The sequence below is a fragment of the Octodon degus genome, unplaced genomic scaffold (genome assembly GCF_000260255.1).
Source record: "Octodon degus isolate 3935 unplaced genomic scaffold, OctDeg1.0 scaffold00124, whole genome shotgun sequence".
In the NCBI taxonomy this organism is placed as follows: domain Eukaryota; kingdom Metazoa; phylum Chordata; class Mammalia; order Rodentia; family Octodontidae; genus Octodon; species Octodon degus.
The window spans coordinates 1,025,756-1,044,342 of NW_004524700.1; the positions used below are offsets into that span (position 1 = coordinate 1,025,756).

The 18,587-nt window shown below is 36.6% G+C and overlaps 1 protein-coding gene across 2 annotated transcripts in view; it reads left to right on the forward strand.

Moving 5' to 3' along the window:
* Kcnn2 (potassium calcium-activated channel subfamily N member 2) overlaps nt 1-18,587 on the forward strand; it is a 164,461-nt gene that overhangs the window by 50,411 nt on the left and 95,463 nt on the right. For both annotated transcript variants that reach the window (XM_023700573.1, XM_004640587.3), the window contains one exon: nt 859-1,277. In XM_023700573.1, coding sequence (XP_023556341.1) covers nt 859-1,277 — 419 coding nt within the window. The remainder of the gene's footprint in view (nt 1-858; nt 1,278-18,587) is intronic.

An 18,587-nucleotide genomic window follows, 5' to 3' on the forward strand; every position in this document is an offset into this window, starting at 1 on the left:
AGCATTGCAGCGTGGTTGGCACCCATGGCTTCCTGCCCCTAAATGCCAATAGCCCTCACAAGTCGTCGTGACAGCCAGAAAAGATACCACGTATTTCCAAATGCTGCTGGTTATTTATGGACTGCTAAGGCCTGGTAGACTTGTTTACAGACTGCCAAGGAAGATAGAGAGACATTTGTTCTGCATTCTTTCTCCATTTATTTTCTTTAATTGTGGTATAAAAGTGACAAAAATAGGAAAAAGGAATCTTCATTAAAGAAAAATTGAAAATGAAGTATTAATTCAAGGCAAGGCAATCAGAGAACAAAAGAAAAGAAACAAAATGGAATAGTAGTAAGGAAGGTGGAGCAAATGTTTCTGTCACATTTTTCTCTGGTTTCTTGTGATTTTCTCAGAGGCTGAGTAAGATTTCTTATAGAACCCTCATGTATTGTCACATCTCGGGATATAACTAACTGATTTGAGAGGCACCCTAAATAGAGTTCATCCTGTAGAATTAGGATGAATAGAGGTAGAATTTTGTAGTGGTTTAAATCCAGCCTTTGAAAGAGGACAATTTGTTACAAGGCAAGTCTGTTCTTACTTCATCTGAGGGTGTTTCATTATTGATAAGCCCACATCCCTTATTTTAAAATGTTGTTGCTTCTTTGACAGGGATTATGAACAAAATGAAGTTTCCCCTTGATATGAATATCCTTTAAAGAAAAATACCAGTGTACCTGGCTAGGGTTGAAAATTTCTGCCCTTTAGCTTGCCATGATTGCTAAAAGTCATCTGTTATGTCTTGTTAAGATCTGCGCTAACACTGATAGACCATTCTTGCCATACTGAAGCTGATTTTCTACTTTATTTTTTCAGTTATTCATGGTGGACAATGGAGCAGATGACTGGAGAATAGCCATGACTTATGAGCGTATTTTCTTCATCTGCTTGGAAATACTGGTGTGTGCTATTCATCCCATACCTGGGAATTACACGTTCACATGGACAGCCCGGCTTGCCTTCTCCTATACCCCTTCCACTACCACTGCTGATGTGGACATTATTTTATCTATACCAATGTTCTTAAGACTCTACCTGATTGCCAGAGTCATGCTTTTACATAGCAAACTGTTCACTGATGCCTCCTCTAGAAGCATTGGAGCACTTAATAAGATAAACTTCAATACGCGTTTTGTTATGAAGACTTTAATGACTATATGCCCAGGAACTGTGCTCTTGGTTTTTAGTATCTCATTATGGATAATTGCTGCATGGACTGTCCGAGCTTGTGAAAGGTAAGTTTGTTTCTTTTCCTGAGAACATAATTTGCCATACAATGTCTTCAAAATGGGGAGTAAGAATACATTGCAGACAATGTGCCTTATTCTTGAAGGTTTTGGATTCTCTCACAAGCCTCTTTTAAATACTATAGCAAAGCTTTCTTCAAGATTTTTGCCCAGATTCCTTCACCATTGTGTGTTTTTCTGTCCAATTCAATCAGTCTTGAATAGAGGATTGTTTTTACAATTTGTGCTTCTATTTGGAGACCAAGATTTGTCATGCAGCCTTCTATTGGAAATGTCATTTAAGGAGTCATTTCTGTGCCTGATTGGTCATAAGCACTGATTTATTGTTGAGAACTGAATCCCTTTGAAAGGTGCTAATGCAAGATATCTGAATTGTAAGGAATATCTTAAGGTGGTGTGTTGATTTTAGTGTGCATTTATAACAGTATTCTCATGTCTTGGTAACAAGCTTGTGTCTATGATTCAGGAATTTTTATTGAACTTTCAGGAATTAATAAAGAAGAGTTAGTTTGTGCTCATTTCATTGTCTAAAGAGCTCAAGTCTAGAGCTAAAAAGACCTTGTGAGGTTTTAGAAGCTGCTCACTTAATCTGCATTCATTAGTAACAGCACCAATAATGTTCACTTTGGCATTTAATGGGCAAAAATAGATTTATAGGTGATACAAGCCACTGGAAATTTAGTAAGTGTTAGATCTTGCTTTAAATATTACTTAATGTATCTTTTTATTTTTATGTTTTGTTTTATTTATTTATTTACTTATTTTATGTATTTAGTACAGGGGTACAGGGTCTCACTACACAGATCAGACTCGTAGTGATCCTCCTGTTTTCAGCCTCCCAAGTATGCTGGGATTACAGGCGCATACCACCACACCCGGTCTTCTGTTTCTTCTTAGTATGTGCATAATAACTTGCCCATATTCTCTAACTTTCTTATTTTCTTTCTTTATTGTTTTCTCTGCTTTTGCTCTATAGGTTAGAAAACAACTTCAATTTTATCTTTTATGCTTTCTTTTAAGATTTTAATTCCTGAATACTATATACTATTTCCAATGTTTGATTTTTTTTTTCTTATCCCTTAATGTTTATTTGTTTTTGATAGAATTATACTACTCTTTCATGGTTATACTCTGTTGGATTTTTTTGGAAATATTAATGATTTTTTTCAATTTTTTTTCTTTGAATTTCTTTCTTTCTTTCTTTCTTTCTTTCTTTCTTTCTTTCTTTCTTTCTTTCTTGTTTTGTGGTTGTTGTTTACCCAAAGATTTCTCATTATTTTGTCTGCTGTTTTATAAGTTCTCTTTAGATGTTGAGATGTTCTGGAACACCTGTTCATATTTAAGAGTGAGGCCCTAGAGAACTAATTGGAAGCTTGGTTTCCACACCCTGATCTTGCCAGCTCTCAGCTTCCTATGTGTGTGATTTAGGAATTGGGTATAAAGCATCAGCTTCAGCACTTTAGCGTACTTTCTGTTTTTTTCTAAAAATCCATCTAGCCTATAGGAAGTCATTTCTCTTGCCCATGAAAGCATGAAATAGGTAGTAGTTTTCTGGCAGTTGACAAGCAGAAAAAAAAAAATTAGGTCTCAGCAGTTAATACACAAGCCTTCTTATTTTCCTGGTTCCAGAGCCATAGGGTTGCTCTCGTTGGTGTTGGGTGTCCTGAATTCAGTCCGCAGACCTGTTATGCCCCCACCAGATAATGAAACTCTAGACCTGTGCCAAGTTAGCAAAGAAAAGCAGAATGTGAAGTAGAAGGCAGAATCTAGACATCAGATTTCTTTGTAGGCTTTGAACCCTCCCTCTCATGTAAAGCTCGGACACTGTCCCTACCTGCGGAGGGTGCTGGTGTTGATGGCCCCAGTCTGAGAACAGGAAGGGAGGGTGGAGGATTGGTTTTTAATACTTAAGCTTTCAACAGTGTTGCTGTGCAATTCTTTCTTTTTGAATCAGGTAAGTCAGTGAAAAAACAGCTTTCTGGCTCTTTTTTTTTTCCATCTTGTCACTCTTTTTTCTTTATGGCTTTATATTTTTTCTTAATTGTTTAAAACTTATTGTCATTTAAATAGAACTAGGGGGAGACATGGATGCAGCATGTTTGTTGAACCCCATTGACTTTTGGTGGAAAATTTTTCAGTGACTTGTTTTTAATATCATACATCTGAACCTTTTTTAGAACTTCTCTGCATAAATATGGCCTTTGAGGGATTAAAGTTTTCTTTTTAAAGAAAGGTAGTCTCCTTATGTTAGTTCTTTGTTTCCTTGCAATCCTGATACTTACAGGCTCCTGATACTTTCTGCAGCAGCTGTACCTATAAAGCTTGAAGAATAAATACAAAAAACTTTAGTTGATATACCTACTTAGTATTAAAGCTTAGCCTAAGTTAAAATGTATGCCTGAGAGTACTAACAGTGAATGTAAAAGTAATTTAATACTATGTACCTGAGGAGGGTCTCTAGTGTATCTGCTCCCCAGGATCCAATTAAAATAGCCTTGGAGTTTTGCCTATGCCATATGTTTTCTTTGAAAAAAGATTTAATCTTTGCTGGCTTAACCTATCACCATGAAATACAGAAAATCAAAGTACAAAGGTTACATGTTTTCTTAACATGCTCAGATTATTGGGAAATTGCCATTCCTATCTTCCTATAAAGAGGCAATAAAAAGTGAAAATTGTTCATTGAATAGTAAGATAAGAGTCTGTAGTCCACAATAACATAAAGGGACTAGTCAAGGAGTTTGTGGTGCGTGGGCAAGGGGCAGAGCCCAGAATCAGGACTGGGACTTGACACTGAGTTGCATTTCTGTGCTTTAAGGGTTGAATAATATCAGGACACCTATCTTACTTCTTGTTTTGGATTCTTCCTTTACAAACTACATGTGTTGATAAGACTTCCTTTTTCAAATATAACACTGTACAATTAGACAAATTTGTATGAAAAAGAAGTCATTACTCAGCATTGTGCTAAAATATTTTCCCCACTTGATTTCATTAAACTTCTCATTATATCGCTCAAAATCTCCAGATTATAAATTTAAGATACAAAGATTTAGTTGAAAAAGAAATACTTTCCCACAAAGTTTCAGTTGTGAACACGACGTCACCAGCAGCAGCTCAGACTTCCTTACATGTTTATTTTCCGTGTGGCTTACATTGCCGTCCTCCTGTCTTCTCTCCGCTCTCTATGTCTCCCCTTTTTCCTTCTTTCCCTCCTCCATTTCTGTGTCTTTCCTGAAGTTCACAAGACTTAATATAATGCATAACTCTGTTTCCCTCGTAGAGTGGATTCAATTGACCGCCACCAGTTCCAACTTTGTTCCATCTAAGTGTGCTTTCTGTATTAAGGGGACAGTCATACCTGACAAGAATTCTCTTTTCAGTTCATCAGAAGAGTTCTTAGAATATTTTAAGCTTCAGAAGAGGCAAAAAGCTTTCTGGAGAATTTTTTTTTAATAGAACTTTCCCTGTCCTGCCAAGCACAGAATTTTAAAATTTTCTTGAAAAATATTCTCTACTAATGGAGAAGGCATCTTAGAGGAGGTGGTATTCTTTGTGACCTCTCCTCCCTGCACCTCTGATTTATGTGTTGTGGATTTTATATATAATAGGTATAGTTATGTTTGTATTTGTTTATGTGTATAATTTAAAAATACTTTATCTATATTTGTGTATATGTGTGTTTGATGGAGGAGAGAGAGAGAGAGAGAGAGAGAGAGAGAGAGAGAGAGAGAGAGAGACACAGAGAGAGACAGACAGTCAGTCAGACAGACAGATGGGGAGAAGGGAAAAGGAGGAGAGAGACAGAGACAGAGGGAGACAGACAGACAGACAGAGAGACAGAGACAGAGACAGCGAGACAGAGACAGAAAAGCACAGAGAGAATGAGTGAATGAATGAATGCATGAATGGGTGGGTGACAGGAGGAAGAAAAGTACCAGGCCCCTAGCATTATGTCTGTGGCCTCTGATTGTTTGTTAGCAGCATTCCTGGACCACATGGTCTACACCCTATCTGGTTTCAGTCTGGTCTCTGTGGAGGTGGACTTCAAGCCTAGGAAGCATCTTTTCTGAAACATTCTGTTAACTGTGGCTTTGTGCTGCTAGAGGATCTTTTCAGGGAGCCTGCAGCAAGGAAGACATTTAGTCAGGATGTATTTGGAGAAACTTCAGGGATATTTATGTCTTAGAAGAAACCTGAACCCCAGAGTTTGAGTTGAATCTGGAATTATCTGAGCTTGACTTGCACCTTCAAGGCCTCTCTGGTCTTGTAAAGAACCTTGGCAGTTATTTAATCCAAGTGTTCTTCTGGAACCCGGTTCTCAGCAAATTTTAGTTGTTTCACAAGAGGCAGAACTGCACACTGTGAGCTACTGCTTTGTTCCATAAAGTAAAAGTATCATGTTTTGTTTTCTTTTTTTTCACTCAGAAGGTTCTGAGAGGATTTGGTAGGTGAATGCACAACCGGAATTTCTAAGAGGAGAAAATGATATTTATTTTGACAGATCTTCTAGGGTACGCACTTGACAGGTTATTACTGAAATTTCAGAGAAAAGGAATTCCAACTTTGCACAGTTGGGAACTATAAAAAATGTTCTGTGTTATATGTAATCTTTAAAAAAAATTTTTTTTCCATTTATGCATTTGGTACAGGGTCTCACTATGCAACTCAGACTCATAGTGATACTCCTATTTTCAACCTCCCCAGCACTGGGATTACAGGAATGTACCACCATGCCTAGACTAGTTTGTGGGCTTAGTGTGCCCTGAGGGCTGGGCTGGCATGACCTGGGGATAGAACCCTGGTCTTTGTGCTTGCCAAATCAGGTGCTTAGTCCGCTGAGCTAGCCAGCCCTATACTCTTTTTCTCTTTTGGCCTCAAATTTTGTTATGAGGAGGAGGGGCTAAATTGGTGGAAGAAAGGAAGTGAGGAGGAAGAGCTGAACTAGAGATTTTGCCTGCAGTGTTTCCAAGCAGAAAAGCAAATATTGCAAGTCTTCAATAAACTGGAGATGCCAAGCAATGTTTCTGTCACTGGCAAAGATTCATTTAGTTAAGACATTTAGTTGTCAAATAAACTTATTGTTATTTCTCTCGTTTCATGTCAATAGATATTTAAATGTGTGTTAATCCTGCATCTGTTGGGAGGAAAAGGTTATGCAAAATACCTTAAAAATAGTTTGTTCTTTTTGAAAGTAGAATAAGTGGAGAAGCAAAAATGGACCTTGTTTTGTAATAGATTTTACTAATCTAAACTACAATATGGATAGATTAAGAATAAATTCCATTATTAAATCACTTAGGCCACAAGTTACAGGTTTTTGACTGTTAGTATGAAATTTATATATGTTACATTAAAATGTTCAAGGAACAAAAATTTGTAGAGAAAAATGTTTTCTTATGTTCCATCATTGTGTATTGTCCCAAAATTGGAACATAAAAGAAGTGAAAGCTAAATGCCCAAAAAACCTGATGTTTACTTTTGAAGTTATCAAAGATAGTAGGATAGAGACCTCACTTCTGTTTTAGTTATATTTAGAATCTACTCTTCACTGTCTTAAGAGTATGATTCATTTCTTTCGTCCAAGAAATATAGTTAGACTCTAGGTTTGTATTTTTTTTCTTGACTCAGTCACTAATCTTTTATGTTGTATTTTTTGTGTTTTCAGTTGTTTCGAAGACGATTTCTCAAATGCAGTTCAGATATACATTGTTACATGTATATTATAGACTATTACAATCAAATCATGCCTCATAATAAAAATATATGCAACGTAAGTTCCAAATTAAATAACTGCATTAAACATGAGGATTTCACATGTCTTCTGACATTTGTTGCTTGATATATTTTCCTCCTCTTAGCACCAGTTACAGAAGATACTTGATTTGGAGTCCTCCTTTCAGTGTCATATGGGCTAGGATACAATTTTGGTTTTGTATATACTGAGTTAAAGTTAATACCTTTGTTCCAGAGAACTAATAAAACAAAAATAGAATGGTATTTATTTACATCTAGTAAACTGATGCAACATTGCAGTAAATACCTTTCTGTGACTTTGTATTAGTCTATTACTCTAAAATTATACATATTTATCCTATTTAGTCCATATTTTAAAATAAAAAAGAACTTTAAGTTTCAAATTTGAGCTGTGTAAATTATTCTAACTTTCACATTTCTTATTTCAAAGATATTTTTCTTTCTGTATGTCATAAGACAGTTTTTCAAGGGGGAAGGGATAAAGGTGTCTGAGCATCTTGTTCTCTTTGTGTTTTTTTATGATTGATGTAGGATCAGTGCAGGAGAATGTGAAATGGGAAGTTACATTTTAGAATATACTGGCTCATTTTATTTTGTGTTTTCAGGAAACTTAGAAGCCTATTCCCTTTCAAGGTGATCACTAGCGATGCCTATTTCCTGTTGATTTACTTAAATTTGTAACATGTTACTTGTGATCAAGTTTCTTCATAGTTGCAAAAGTAATTATAAAGTATGCATTGAAATACTGTGCAAACACATTCTGCTGGAATTTTGATTTATTATAGTATCCTGGTAATTGAATTATTTCTGACCACTTCAGGCTTCAGGTGTTGCTAAGTAAACTCTTAAGTATTTCATCAATGGATTTGTAATTTGTGGTTGATGGTAATGCAATACTTTGTACACTTACACTTCCAAGGTCTGATTCATACATACAGATATAGAATATTCAAGCTCATAAATGAGTCACAACTTTAAAATGAGCCCTTTCAAATTCTTCTTGTGAAAGTTGACAATTTGCAAGCCTTCATCATGCATCTCTGACTTACAAAGCACCAGTGTGTACTACCATGTTTCCCAAATAAATTGGTCTGTAAGTCTTATGGAAAGAGAAACCAATACTCTTTCAAGTTGAATTTTCTCATCATTCTCATAAAGGTTTTGATGTGGTTTTTGGTGTATCTCCTGAGAAAACAATGGCAAATACTATCTTCAGCAAAGGGTTTTGAGATCCTGGTTTGAAGGATGCAAGTTGACGATACCAGCAGTGATTATGTTCAAGCAGGAAAAACTAAAAACGAGACAGTTTAGGTATCTAAACTAATTTTAATGGATTCCAGTCTGATACAGTTCATGATGGTCTGATTTTGGAAATCTCTATTAATTGTCCACCTAGATCAGTAATCAGTCCTGGACAGCATAGTCATTGAGTACAGCTTCAGAGCCCCTGTGCCAGATACAAAGAAAGAACATAACATCTAAATGAAAATGTCCTACTAATTGAGTCATTCTATCTTTAAGCAGATTCATACATTTCTGGGACATAAATAGGGCTTGATTGGAGAAAACTCAAATGTTTCCTACTTGTCCACAGGATTTTCAGCATTCTATTTTAAATCTGTTCTTAAAATTTCATTAAAATAACAAATGAGTCAGACCAAAAAAAGTGTTTTTACACACAATGCAATGTACAGATTTTGGATATTTGATGAGTGGAAAAATCTGCCTCCTTTTGTAACGTTAAACCTAAAGTCTTAGTCCATGTTAATAGATTTGCTTTTGTAGAACTTGATAGGTGGTGGATCCGTGTGAGCACCTTGTCTCAAAGTTAATATCAAGTAGGAAGCAGTGAGTGAGGCATTGAGGGAGGATAAAGAATATATGTCTCCATAAGAACCTGCCTCTTCCTACCAGGTTTCACCTCCCTATAAAGTCAGACTGACCCAGCTACAAAGCCATCATTGAATTAATTCAGTATCACACACCCATAATCTAATCATCTCCCAAATGTTCCACCTAAAAGAGCCTCTAGCTTTGCCAGGACATCTAGATATAAACCTGAGTATATGATTTTCAAATATTTTCCGTGGCTTGTATCTTCATTACCATTGTGTGTGTGTGTGTGTGTGTGTGTGTGTGTGTGTGTTTAATGGATTGAAGCCCTGCAGACATGCCTTTCTCTAAATCAGTCTTGCCACACCTTGTGAAACTAAATAGGAAGAAAATAAAACAAAACAGAGAATAAAAGATATTGTATCTCCTGTAAATGACTCTGTGAAGAAACTTTTTCTCTTGTTAAATTCTATCCTTTACCTGCTTGTCCTGGCTGCTCTGATGTCTTTCCACTATTTGCTAGCAACAAGAAAGAGGAGAATGAGCAAAGGAGATTATTTTTTTTTTGAACTCTACTTAAAAATCTTTCCAGTTCTTGTATTTCTTTGATGATCATACTAACTGTAAGGAATGAAGCCCTGAGAGTATTTGTCATTTTCTTGCTTTGGGTGAAGATGTTCCTGACTTGCCTTCTTGGAAATATTTAAGATTCTTCCTTATTTTCTCCCCTACTTCAGACAGTAGATTGTTTTGACTTATCCCTACTTTTCATGACCCAAAGCAAACTTTTGTAATGTTTAGAGGATATATCCAGACATGTGAAGAACCCCTTTCCCTTTTACGGAACTGTTAGATTTTATGATAGTCTGCTGTGTTGGCTTTGAAAGAGTGATACACAGGTGACTACTGTTTAGCTGCTTTTAGCATGCTTTGTATCCCAGGGACAGGATACCACCACACAACTCACAGGAGAGTACGGCATCTAATTTTAACATACAGTATCATAGATCCCACAGTTGCTTAGGAGGCAAAAATTATTGGAATAATTACTGCCTAGCGTGTTTGTTTCAGGTCTCCTCTTGTCAAAAAACATTTTGTATTATATAAAATGTACTGTTTCAGTTTATTGAATTGTATTTTTTATTGTAACAAAATAAAATACAACTTAAAGATGTTTCTACAGATTTTTAGTATCAGATGTGGCAGCTTTAGAGCCTCTTTTGAAATCTCTTTTAAGACTCTTGTTTATAGATATGACAGCCCTGAAGTAATCCATGATGTATTCAGATCTAAATAGATTAGAAGAAAGTAACTTTTGTGTCAGTTATCATAGTGAAAAGTTATTCAGTGAATTTCTTTTTTTGAAAAATGTTTCTCAGTATTTTATATAATTGAATATATTAGTGATAATCAATTCTGCTTTTGAAAAAAGTGGGACTACACTAGGAGTCTATGGAGACTTATCCTAGAAGCTCATTTGGTATTATTTTGGTTCAATCATGGACACAGAGAAGAGTTTTAAGTAGTACTATATCAGCAATACCTTTAGAATTTCTAGTTTGTTCTTATATATGAAGATAAAGTTTTTTATATCTATTAGTATTATTATTATGGTATTTATTTATTTATTTATTTATTTATGGTACTCAAACCCAGAATTGCTTCTTCCTGTTTAGGAAGGTGTTTTTTGTTTTGTTTTTATAATGTATTATTATATGATATATACATACAAACACATATGCATATACACATATAATGTACAGTGATTAAGTCTATGTACTTAACATTTCCATCTTCATAAACATTTTTTCTAAATTTTCAATGAAAATTTAATCATTCAATGTATTTATGAAATTCTGTATGACATATTTTCGATATTTTCAATATATGTATATAATACATACTGATCAAATCAGTGTAATGAACAGTTCCATCCTCTTATTATTTTGAAACGCTGGAGCTCCCTTCTAGTTATTCATAAGATATTTAATAGGTTATATAGTATAGTCACCTTATTCAAACCCTAGAATTTGTTCTATGTTTTCTGACTCATTATTCAACCTCCCTTTCTCCTCCCTTACCTTTCACTATTCTCAGCCACTAGTAATCACTGGTTATTCATGTTGCCTTTTTTTTTTTGCTTTCAGGGGAGAGAGAACATGTGATATTTGTTGTTTTGTGTGACTCAGTTCACTTAATATAATGTCCTCCATATCAGAGATATCTGCACACCCATGCTTATTGTTGTACTGCTCACAGTAACTAAGGTATTGGAATCAACCTAGAGGCCTTTGAATGGATAAATGGACAAAGCAAATATAGTTGACATAATGGAAAAACTACTGGCCCACTAAAAAGGTGACATACTATGTTTTTTAATGATCTCTAAGAAGTTCAGAGGTGTCTGAAGTGAGAAGCTGTCCTGCACTGTTTTCGATTCCTGTCTAGAGAGTCTACATTTTTATATGTTGATGCTTTTGTTCCTCCTCTCATGCCCATTCACCTACTATATTTTGGATCTCTATTTTTCAATCTTATCCAGTCTATTAGCTTTATTTTTTTTATTTTAATAATTTTATTGGGAAAGAAGTAGCAATGAGATTGTTTCAAAATGGGTTAGTAGTACAGTTACAATAATTAATACATTGCATATTGTTCTCTTTGTAATAGTTATTCCTAGTACAAGATGCAGACATGATATCTTGTCTAAACACTATTAGTTCAGAATCTTCTTCTCTTTGAACTAAGAGAAAGTAGCTGTATATTTATGATATTTTATATATACAGATATATATTTTTCCACTACAAAATGGTCCATTTACATCCCCTTTTTTGTTTACTTTTGTGAGAGATGTATATTTCACTCCCATTCGTACATTGTAGGTGTATGAATTCAGCAGAGTAATCCAATATAGCCCTGTAGTCTATAATAGTAGTGGGTTATCCACAAGACTGGCAGTATCAGAAGTTGTTGATTTGAGCCTTTTATGGCTCAGCATATTAATGTGTGTGTGTGTTTAAAAGATTGAAGCCTTATTTATACTTTACTTTTTATACCTCGATTTTATATTTTTCTGCTGGATGGTTAAGACCAAGATAAAGCAAGACCTGTAAAACAAAAAATGTTAATTTTGTATCTGTCAAGGTCAGGCAAATCCCCTCAGGACTTACCCTGAAACCCTATACAGCAGTTTGTAGACCTTTTGTCAGTGTCAGCCATGTGGATGAGTCATGGCCATTGCTTGACCAATTTGCTCTCTGAGAGAATGTTTTCTCTTCATGTGACTCTCCTTAAAGCCTATTAGCTTTAATTTTGATAAGGTACTTGGGATAGATGCATGATGCAAATGGTTAGATGGTAAAAGGAGTGAAGGTGGGATGGTTTCATGTGGTGTATAAAGGTGCTAGTGGGGCTGGTGAGATAACTCACCAAAATGCCTACTTAGGCACGCACAGGGACTGGATTCAATTCCCAGTACCACATGCCCCACATGCTGCACTGGCCCTGCTCCCAGGGGCACTGACCTGGCCACTGAGTCTGGCCGTGGTGGCAGATGCCTATAATCTCAGTGCTGGGGTGGCTGAAAGCAGGAGGATCACTGCAAGTTTAAGCTGCATAGTGAGACCCTGTACCAAATGCATACATGCATACATAAATGCACTATTAGGTCTTTTCGTAGTCAGTAGATACTGGTATTATACATTTTAAAATATCATATGATCCTAGTTGGGTTAGATGTGTTTCTATTTTAAAGATGGTCTTTGAATTGCTATAGTACCCTACACCTTGTTCAAACAAAAGTACAATAACTCTGAGTCAAGCTCTTCCATGGTAAAACAGTATCAGGGGCCATCTTGATCTCCCCAAAGCCCAGAGTTCTGTAATATTTTTGTCACCTCAAACTATACAAGTCATCTGTGAGGCCAATATCAAGATCACTAGCTTGACCTCTATCAGCACTTGTGGACCGAGTATTTCTGCATAAAAGTGTATCCATCAAGTACAGCTGTAGAAGGCAGGTTATTAATACATAATGAGTGCCTTAATATGCTGAAATTCAACTGTACAGTTTTTATGAAGAGTAACACTAGCAAGAATAATATATGACAAATGTTAGAAAACTCCTAGCATCTTTGTCATAGTCTAGAAACTGGTTCATTTGCAAGCAATTAGTTTTATGATTTAGTAAGTTAGCACAGGTTAATGAGGAGCTCTATGTTCATTTAAAATTTCTGTGAAACAGTGGCAAAAATAGCACCTGCTGAATATTTGAAGACTGCAGTCAGATTGGTCTTAGAAATGGAAAACCTCTCTGATGTGCTGGACTGCTGGGTGAAAGGCCTCTCCCAAACGTGACAGGCATAGCATAGCACTGCTCCAAACCTTCCTCTGTGTTCAGTGGGGAGTATTGCCTTTTTCTCTGCACTATGCAGACCTAGACAGTGTCTCAGGTTTCTGTCCTGGGTGTTGCCTCATGAGCTTTCAGCAACAGTACAGCTGCAGTCAGTGTTGGCATTTATGAAGGGAGGGCAGAGGGACCTCATTCTGTGATGACTTCAGTGACGGTGTCTAAAGTGAAGAGAAACATACGACAAGCATGAGTGCGGTATTCCACCTTTCCTTTCATGAAACTGCCCTTAGTCCCTCTGCTGTTCAACTTAGATCCTATTACACATTTCATCTCATGAGTCCTTCCCGGAAGCCTCGTTAATAGCAATAGGCAGCTGGACCCAGCAGCACACACTAGTCATCTGAGCTATCACAGGGCTTGAGGCAGAGGGATCGCAAGTCTGAAGCCAGCCTTGATGACTGTGTCAGAGTAAAAGTGTACAAAGGACATATAGCTCAATGGGAAAGTGCTTGTCTAGCTTTAAGAGGGTTCAAACCTTGGCTGCCCCCCACCCACACCCACACAGAGCCTAACTACTCCTGGTTTGTGCTAGGACCACACATGAATGTGCTGCTCATTTTGGTCTATAGAACTTCAGAGAATGCCTATCATAGCCACAATGTGAGAGGGAAACAAATGTGTATTAAACAACTAGGTTTAACTATCTCAAATAAGAATAACTTTATGTAACCACATCCCCAAAAGATATCCAAGTAGGCTACTTGGAAGATAAAATAAAAATTTTCTCCATAGTTCTTTATCCAGTTTTACTTTTTGTTAAGATTTTGATCAGGCTTCATCTTTGCTTTACATTGTGCTGCTTATGGATCATTTGTATGGTAGAAACAAATAACAAGAATTGAGGACATGAAATTTTTTATTTCCAGAGTGCTGAGCTGGCTAAAGCAGGTGTTGGTAAATGATAATGATAGCCCACAGGCCAGATCTGTACTGCAGCTCATTCTGGTAAAGTTCACAAGCTAAGAACAGTTTTTTACATTCTTAAACTTTTAGAGAGAAAAAGAATATGTGATGGAGATCACATGTCTTCTGCAATGCCTAAAATATTTATCCCCTGTCTTATATGGAACAAATTTGCCAAGCCCTACTAGAAGTAATATCATTTTTGTCAAGTTTGTTTCAAGCACAATTTTATGTTATCAATTTTAAGTAGTATTCTAACTTTCTGTGGGGGTCCGACACTGTGTTTATGTTTTGTCATAGCTTCAGTCAGGAGTTAAACCTCCCTTCCTAGGTAACTAGTAGATGGTTAGGACTAAGTACAAATGGTAACCAGTGATCAGACACTGAACATTGCTTTCAGCAATGATAGGTACAAATACCATACTGGGAGGTAACCTAAGCTGTTCTGACTTGGACTAGGTAGATGCCTGCATAATTTACTTTTATGTAAGCTAAATAAATCTCCCAATCCTGTCACTAAATAAAGATACTAACACTGTAAGATATGAATGAATTGTTCTCATCTCTTGAGGAATGTAGTCTGCTTGGTTTTTAATTCCTTAACCTTGGGTGACAAAGGGTAAACACCAAATCATTAAAAAATCTACTCCAGCAGTTGTGGAGAAGCAGGTCTGGTGGACTTGGAACTGAAGCCTCCAGAACCTCGTCTCTGAACATTGGCAGGGTGCCTTTCCTTTACCAAGGCAAACACTGAAGTCATCTTTCAAGATCACTCTCTGGAATATATAAACTGAGCTCTGCATGTGCAGAATGGTGGCTCCATGCTGCCTATTCTCGGGGTAAAGCAGGCTTCCTTGCTGTTGTGTAGTGAAATATTGTAATAAACTGCCATGATTGCCTTTGCATTCTGGTCTCTGCCTCCCGATGCAGAGCTGTTTCTTGAAGCCTTCACATGGGAGAAATTGGCCAACAAGAGATAAAAAATATCCCTGGTTGATTTTCTTATAAGAATCTCTGTTAAGATCTCTCATGAGGTTTTCTTGCTATTTCCCTTAAGATTTATATTCTTTCCACAAACATAATACTTATTCTTTAGAAGAACCAAAAAGAAGAAACTATGGTTTGGCTATGATACCAATATCTGATACAGTATCATGGTTATGGTGCTGTTTATTTTTTTTTCAGATTTCATTCATTTTATTATTCTTATGTAAAAACCCTTTATGTTATAGCTACCACTAGATCTTGAGTCCTCTGGACAGAGGTTGTGTTGTGGGTTTTCAAAGATGGTCAGTGAATTCCTGATAAGGCTCAGGAAAGCACTTAGAGGACAGGTTTTATTGGATGTCTAGAACTTCCATGGCATATTTTCCTGACAAGGATTACATGTTAGGGTCAGACTGTAGCTTCTTCTTCTGCCTTCATTCCCTTTGATCCTTCAGACCAACTATATCTCTGGCTCATTTTGGCTGAGCCTCCTCTAGCCCTTAGGACTTTTGTTGCATAGCAACTTTCAAGTTAGGTAAGAGTAACATTCCCCGTCGTTTCTGATGGACACATTTTTCATACTCAAAGACAGGTAGTTTGATATGTGGCTAGCAAATGGCAACTGCATTTCTGAATTGATGTTTTGAATGCTGCAGAATTTTATACTATTCCAATACAGTCTTAAGATGTTCTGAACTACTTCTCAACCTGTTTTGCACATAGCCCTGGATATTATTGATCTAAGCATACATTATTTTTCCTTTTGTAGATTATCTTTGTTAGAAAGGTAGAAATCTTGAGGTATGGTTATTAGTAAACCAACAGATTTTTCTGAAATTGTTAAAAAAAAAAACCAATATCTGGGTTTAGTGTTCAAGTTAAACTAAATTGAAAGAGAGTGTGTCTATAACTTGCCTATCTAGATTCAGATTACATTGCAATTTTTCCTGGGTTTTGTGTTTTTGTTGTTGTTGTTATTTATAGAAGTATAGTCTTTGAACTACCATTGTGTTATAGTTTTTTACCCTCAGTAGTTACTGGTGTTCTAATAAAACAATTCTTCTAAAAAATGTTGTTAAAATCATTACTAGGCACAAAGGAGAAGATGAATTTCTGCTGTGATCCTAAAGGATATCTCCAAATCAATAGGATTGTTTTAGACATGTCTTACTGCTACAAAACAGATCACTTATGTTTATCCAAACTCCATATAGTGAAGCAGTGTGGTGGTATTAGTAAGTGGGGGCCTTGGGAGGTGATTAGATCTTGAGGGGGAGGCCCTGAACAGGCTTAGTGCCCATAGGGAAAAGCCTATTGAGTTTCTTCACTCAGAGAAAGCGCTGAACTTCAAGCAGCCCTCATCAGAACTCAAATATGCCCCCAGCTTTACCCAGGACTTCTCAGCCTAGAGAATAGGGAGAAACAAATGTCTTTTGTTTACAAATCACTGCTAAACTGTTACAGCAGCCCAAACAGACTAAGATGTACAGTCTTGGGCAAAAATGGAGAAAAAGGTCACACTGTCTATGTACAAGTATATCCAGTGCCCTTCAGTAAATATGTCCATGGCTGCCTGGTGTTTGCATTGAGTACAGACGTAGTCTGCTTTCTTTGGCCAAACATGGACAGATCATTTTGAGAGACACATAGAAGACTGGCCTATGTCTGACTTAAATCCGAGAGCACATTCTACTAATGCAGATTTTACTAGACAAGAGATTAGCACTTTTATAATTTGAGTCAATATTTTTTGCTACTTTGTACTGCGGTAGGTTGGGCAGATACCATCTCAGAAGGTGAAGGTTATAAATCATGTTACATAGCAAATAAAGTTAGAACCAGTAGTACCTATGTCTCCGGTACACAGAATATGAAGTAGCAGAGAGCTATCAATAAATGCCTTGTAAACTGAGTGTCACCTGAAACAAAATGACAGCACTTTTCTACAGATTTTGTTGGGGCATCACCTAACTGACTCGCCACTTGGCTGCCTGAGAGCAGGAATGGTGTCTCTGACTTTCTCTGTGCCCAGCTCTGGGTTTAAAACCTGGAATGAAGCCATTAATCGATAAGTAACAGTTGGGTAAAGTTATTAGTGGCTAATTTTAGATATTTTATAGTTTAAGACCTTTCATATTCATATTCTCCTAGCTAATTATATTGGAACGTAGCTCCCTAGGTTAGCAGGTTCAAACTTCAGGAGTTTTCCTTCCAAGGTGGCTCCTAGTCTTTTTGTCTTGAGCAAAGCATTAGTAAGGACATGCCCCAAGGGTAGCAAAGGTGGGAAAATAAACAAGATCTGCAGAAGAGCTTTGAGGAAAAGAAGCACCCCCTGCAGCCTGAGGGCAGGCCACCTTGCAGGTGGGAACACGGGGCACATCTCAGTGTATTACCCACTGCTCATGATGACAGGTCTAGGCCATCCTATCCAAAATCTGCTTGAGTTCTTGTAAGTTCACATGAATGGTTTTAGGGACTTGATTTGGTAATTAAAGATCATAGCTACTTCCCCAGCCAGCTCTGCCACACCTTGATCTATCTCATCTATCCATGCTGCTCATGCCCCCCAACAAAACACAAAACTGAATTACATGAACCTAAGTAAGAAGATACATAAAAAGCCACCTATGGGACTAGGTGGCTTTTTATGTATCCTAGGGACTTAGGAAGAGTTTATTAATGTTTTCTGCTTGGTGAGTTAGAGTTGCCTTAACTCATGTTACAACTCATTTCTAAAGGTACCAACTTATTAAGAGAAAAACAGAATTCTACAACAGGTCAGGGGCTGGAAAGGAAATAGCTGAAAATCCCTACCCATTATCTCATTTATTTAAGTCTTTGTGTATGTATATAAATACACATAAGGTATGACAAAAACTATAGTAAATATTTAAATCAAAATAATTTATTACAGTAAAACATGTTGACATTAATCCCTTTAAAAATATTCGCCCCTAAATATACTTGCTCCATCCTTCTTGCCACTTTGTGGAACAGTTCTAGAAGTTATTTTTCCATGAGTGTTTAGTGGCATTGTCCTGACTGCCTTGATGTCCTGAAATGATTCAAAACATTTGTCTACTGTGGTCATTTTAACTTTCGGGAGCAGCAGAAGCTGAATATGCTAGATTTGGAGACCAAGGTGGATGAAGACACACCTCAATGTTTTTATGAACCTGGATTTCTGTTGGATGGTACTTGGTTGTAGCATTCAGCATATTTTTTATCACACCTCGTAAAAAGAACTTCCAGAACTGCTTTAGGAAGTGGTAAGAACAATGAGATAAGGGGGGTTGCAGTGAGGGAAAATACATTGAGGAACAACAATATCAATTTGTATTTTACTGTAATATTTTTTAAATTTAAATGGTCATCATGTATTTTTCATCACACCTTGCACATCCAC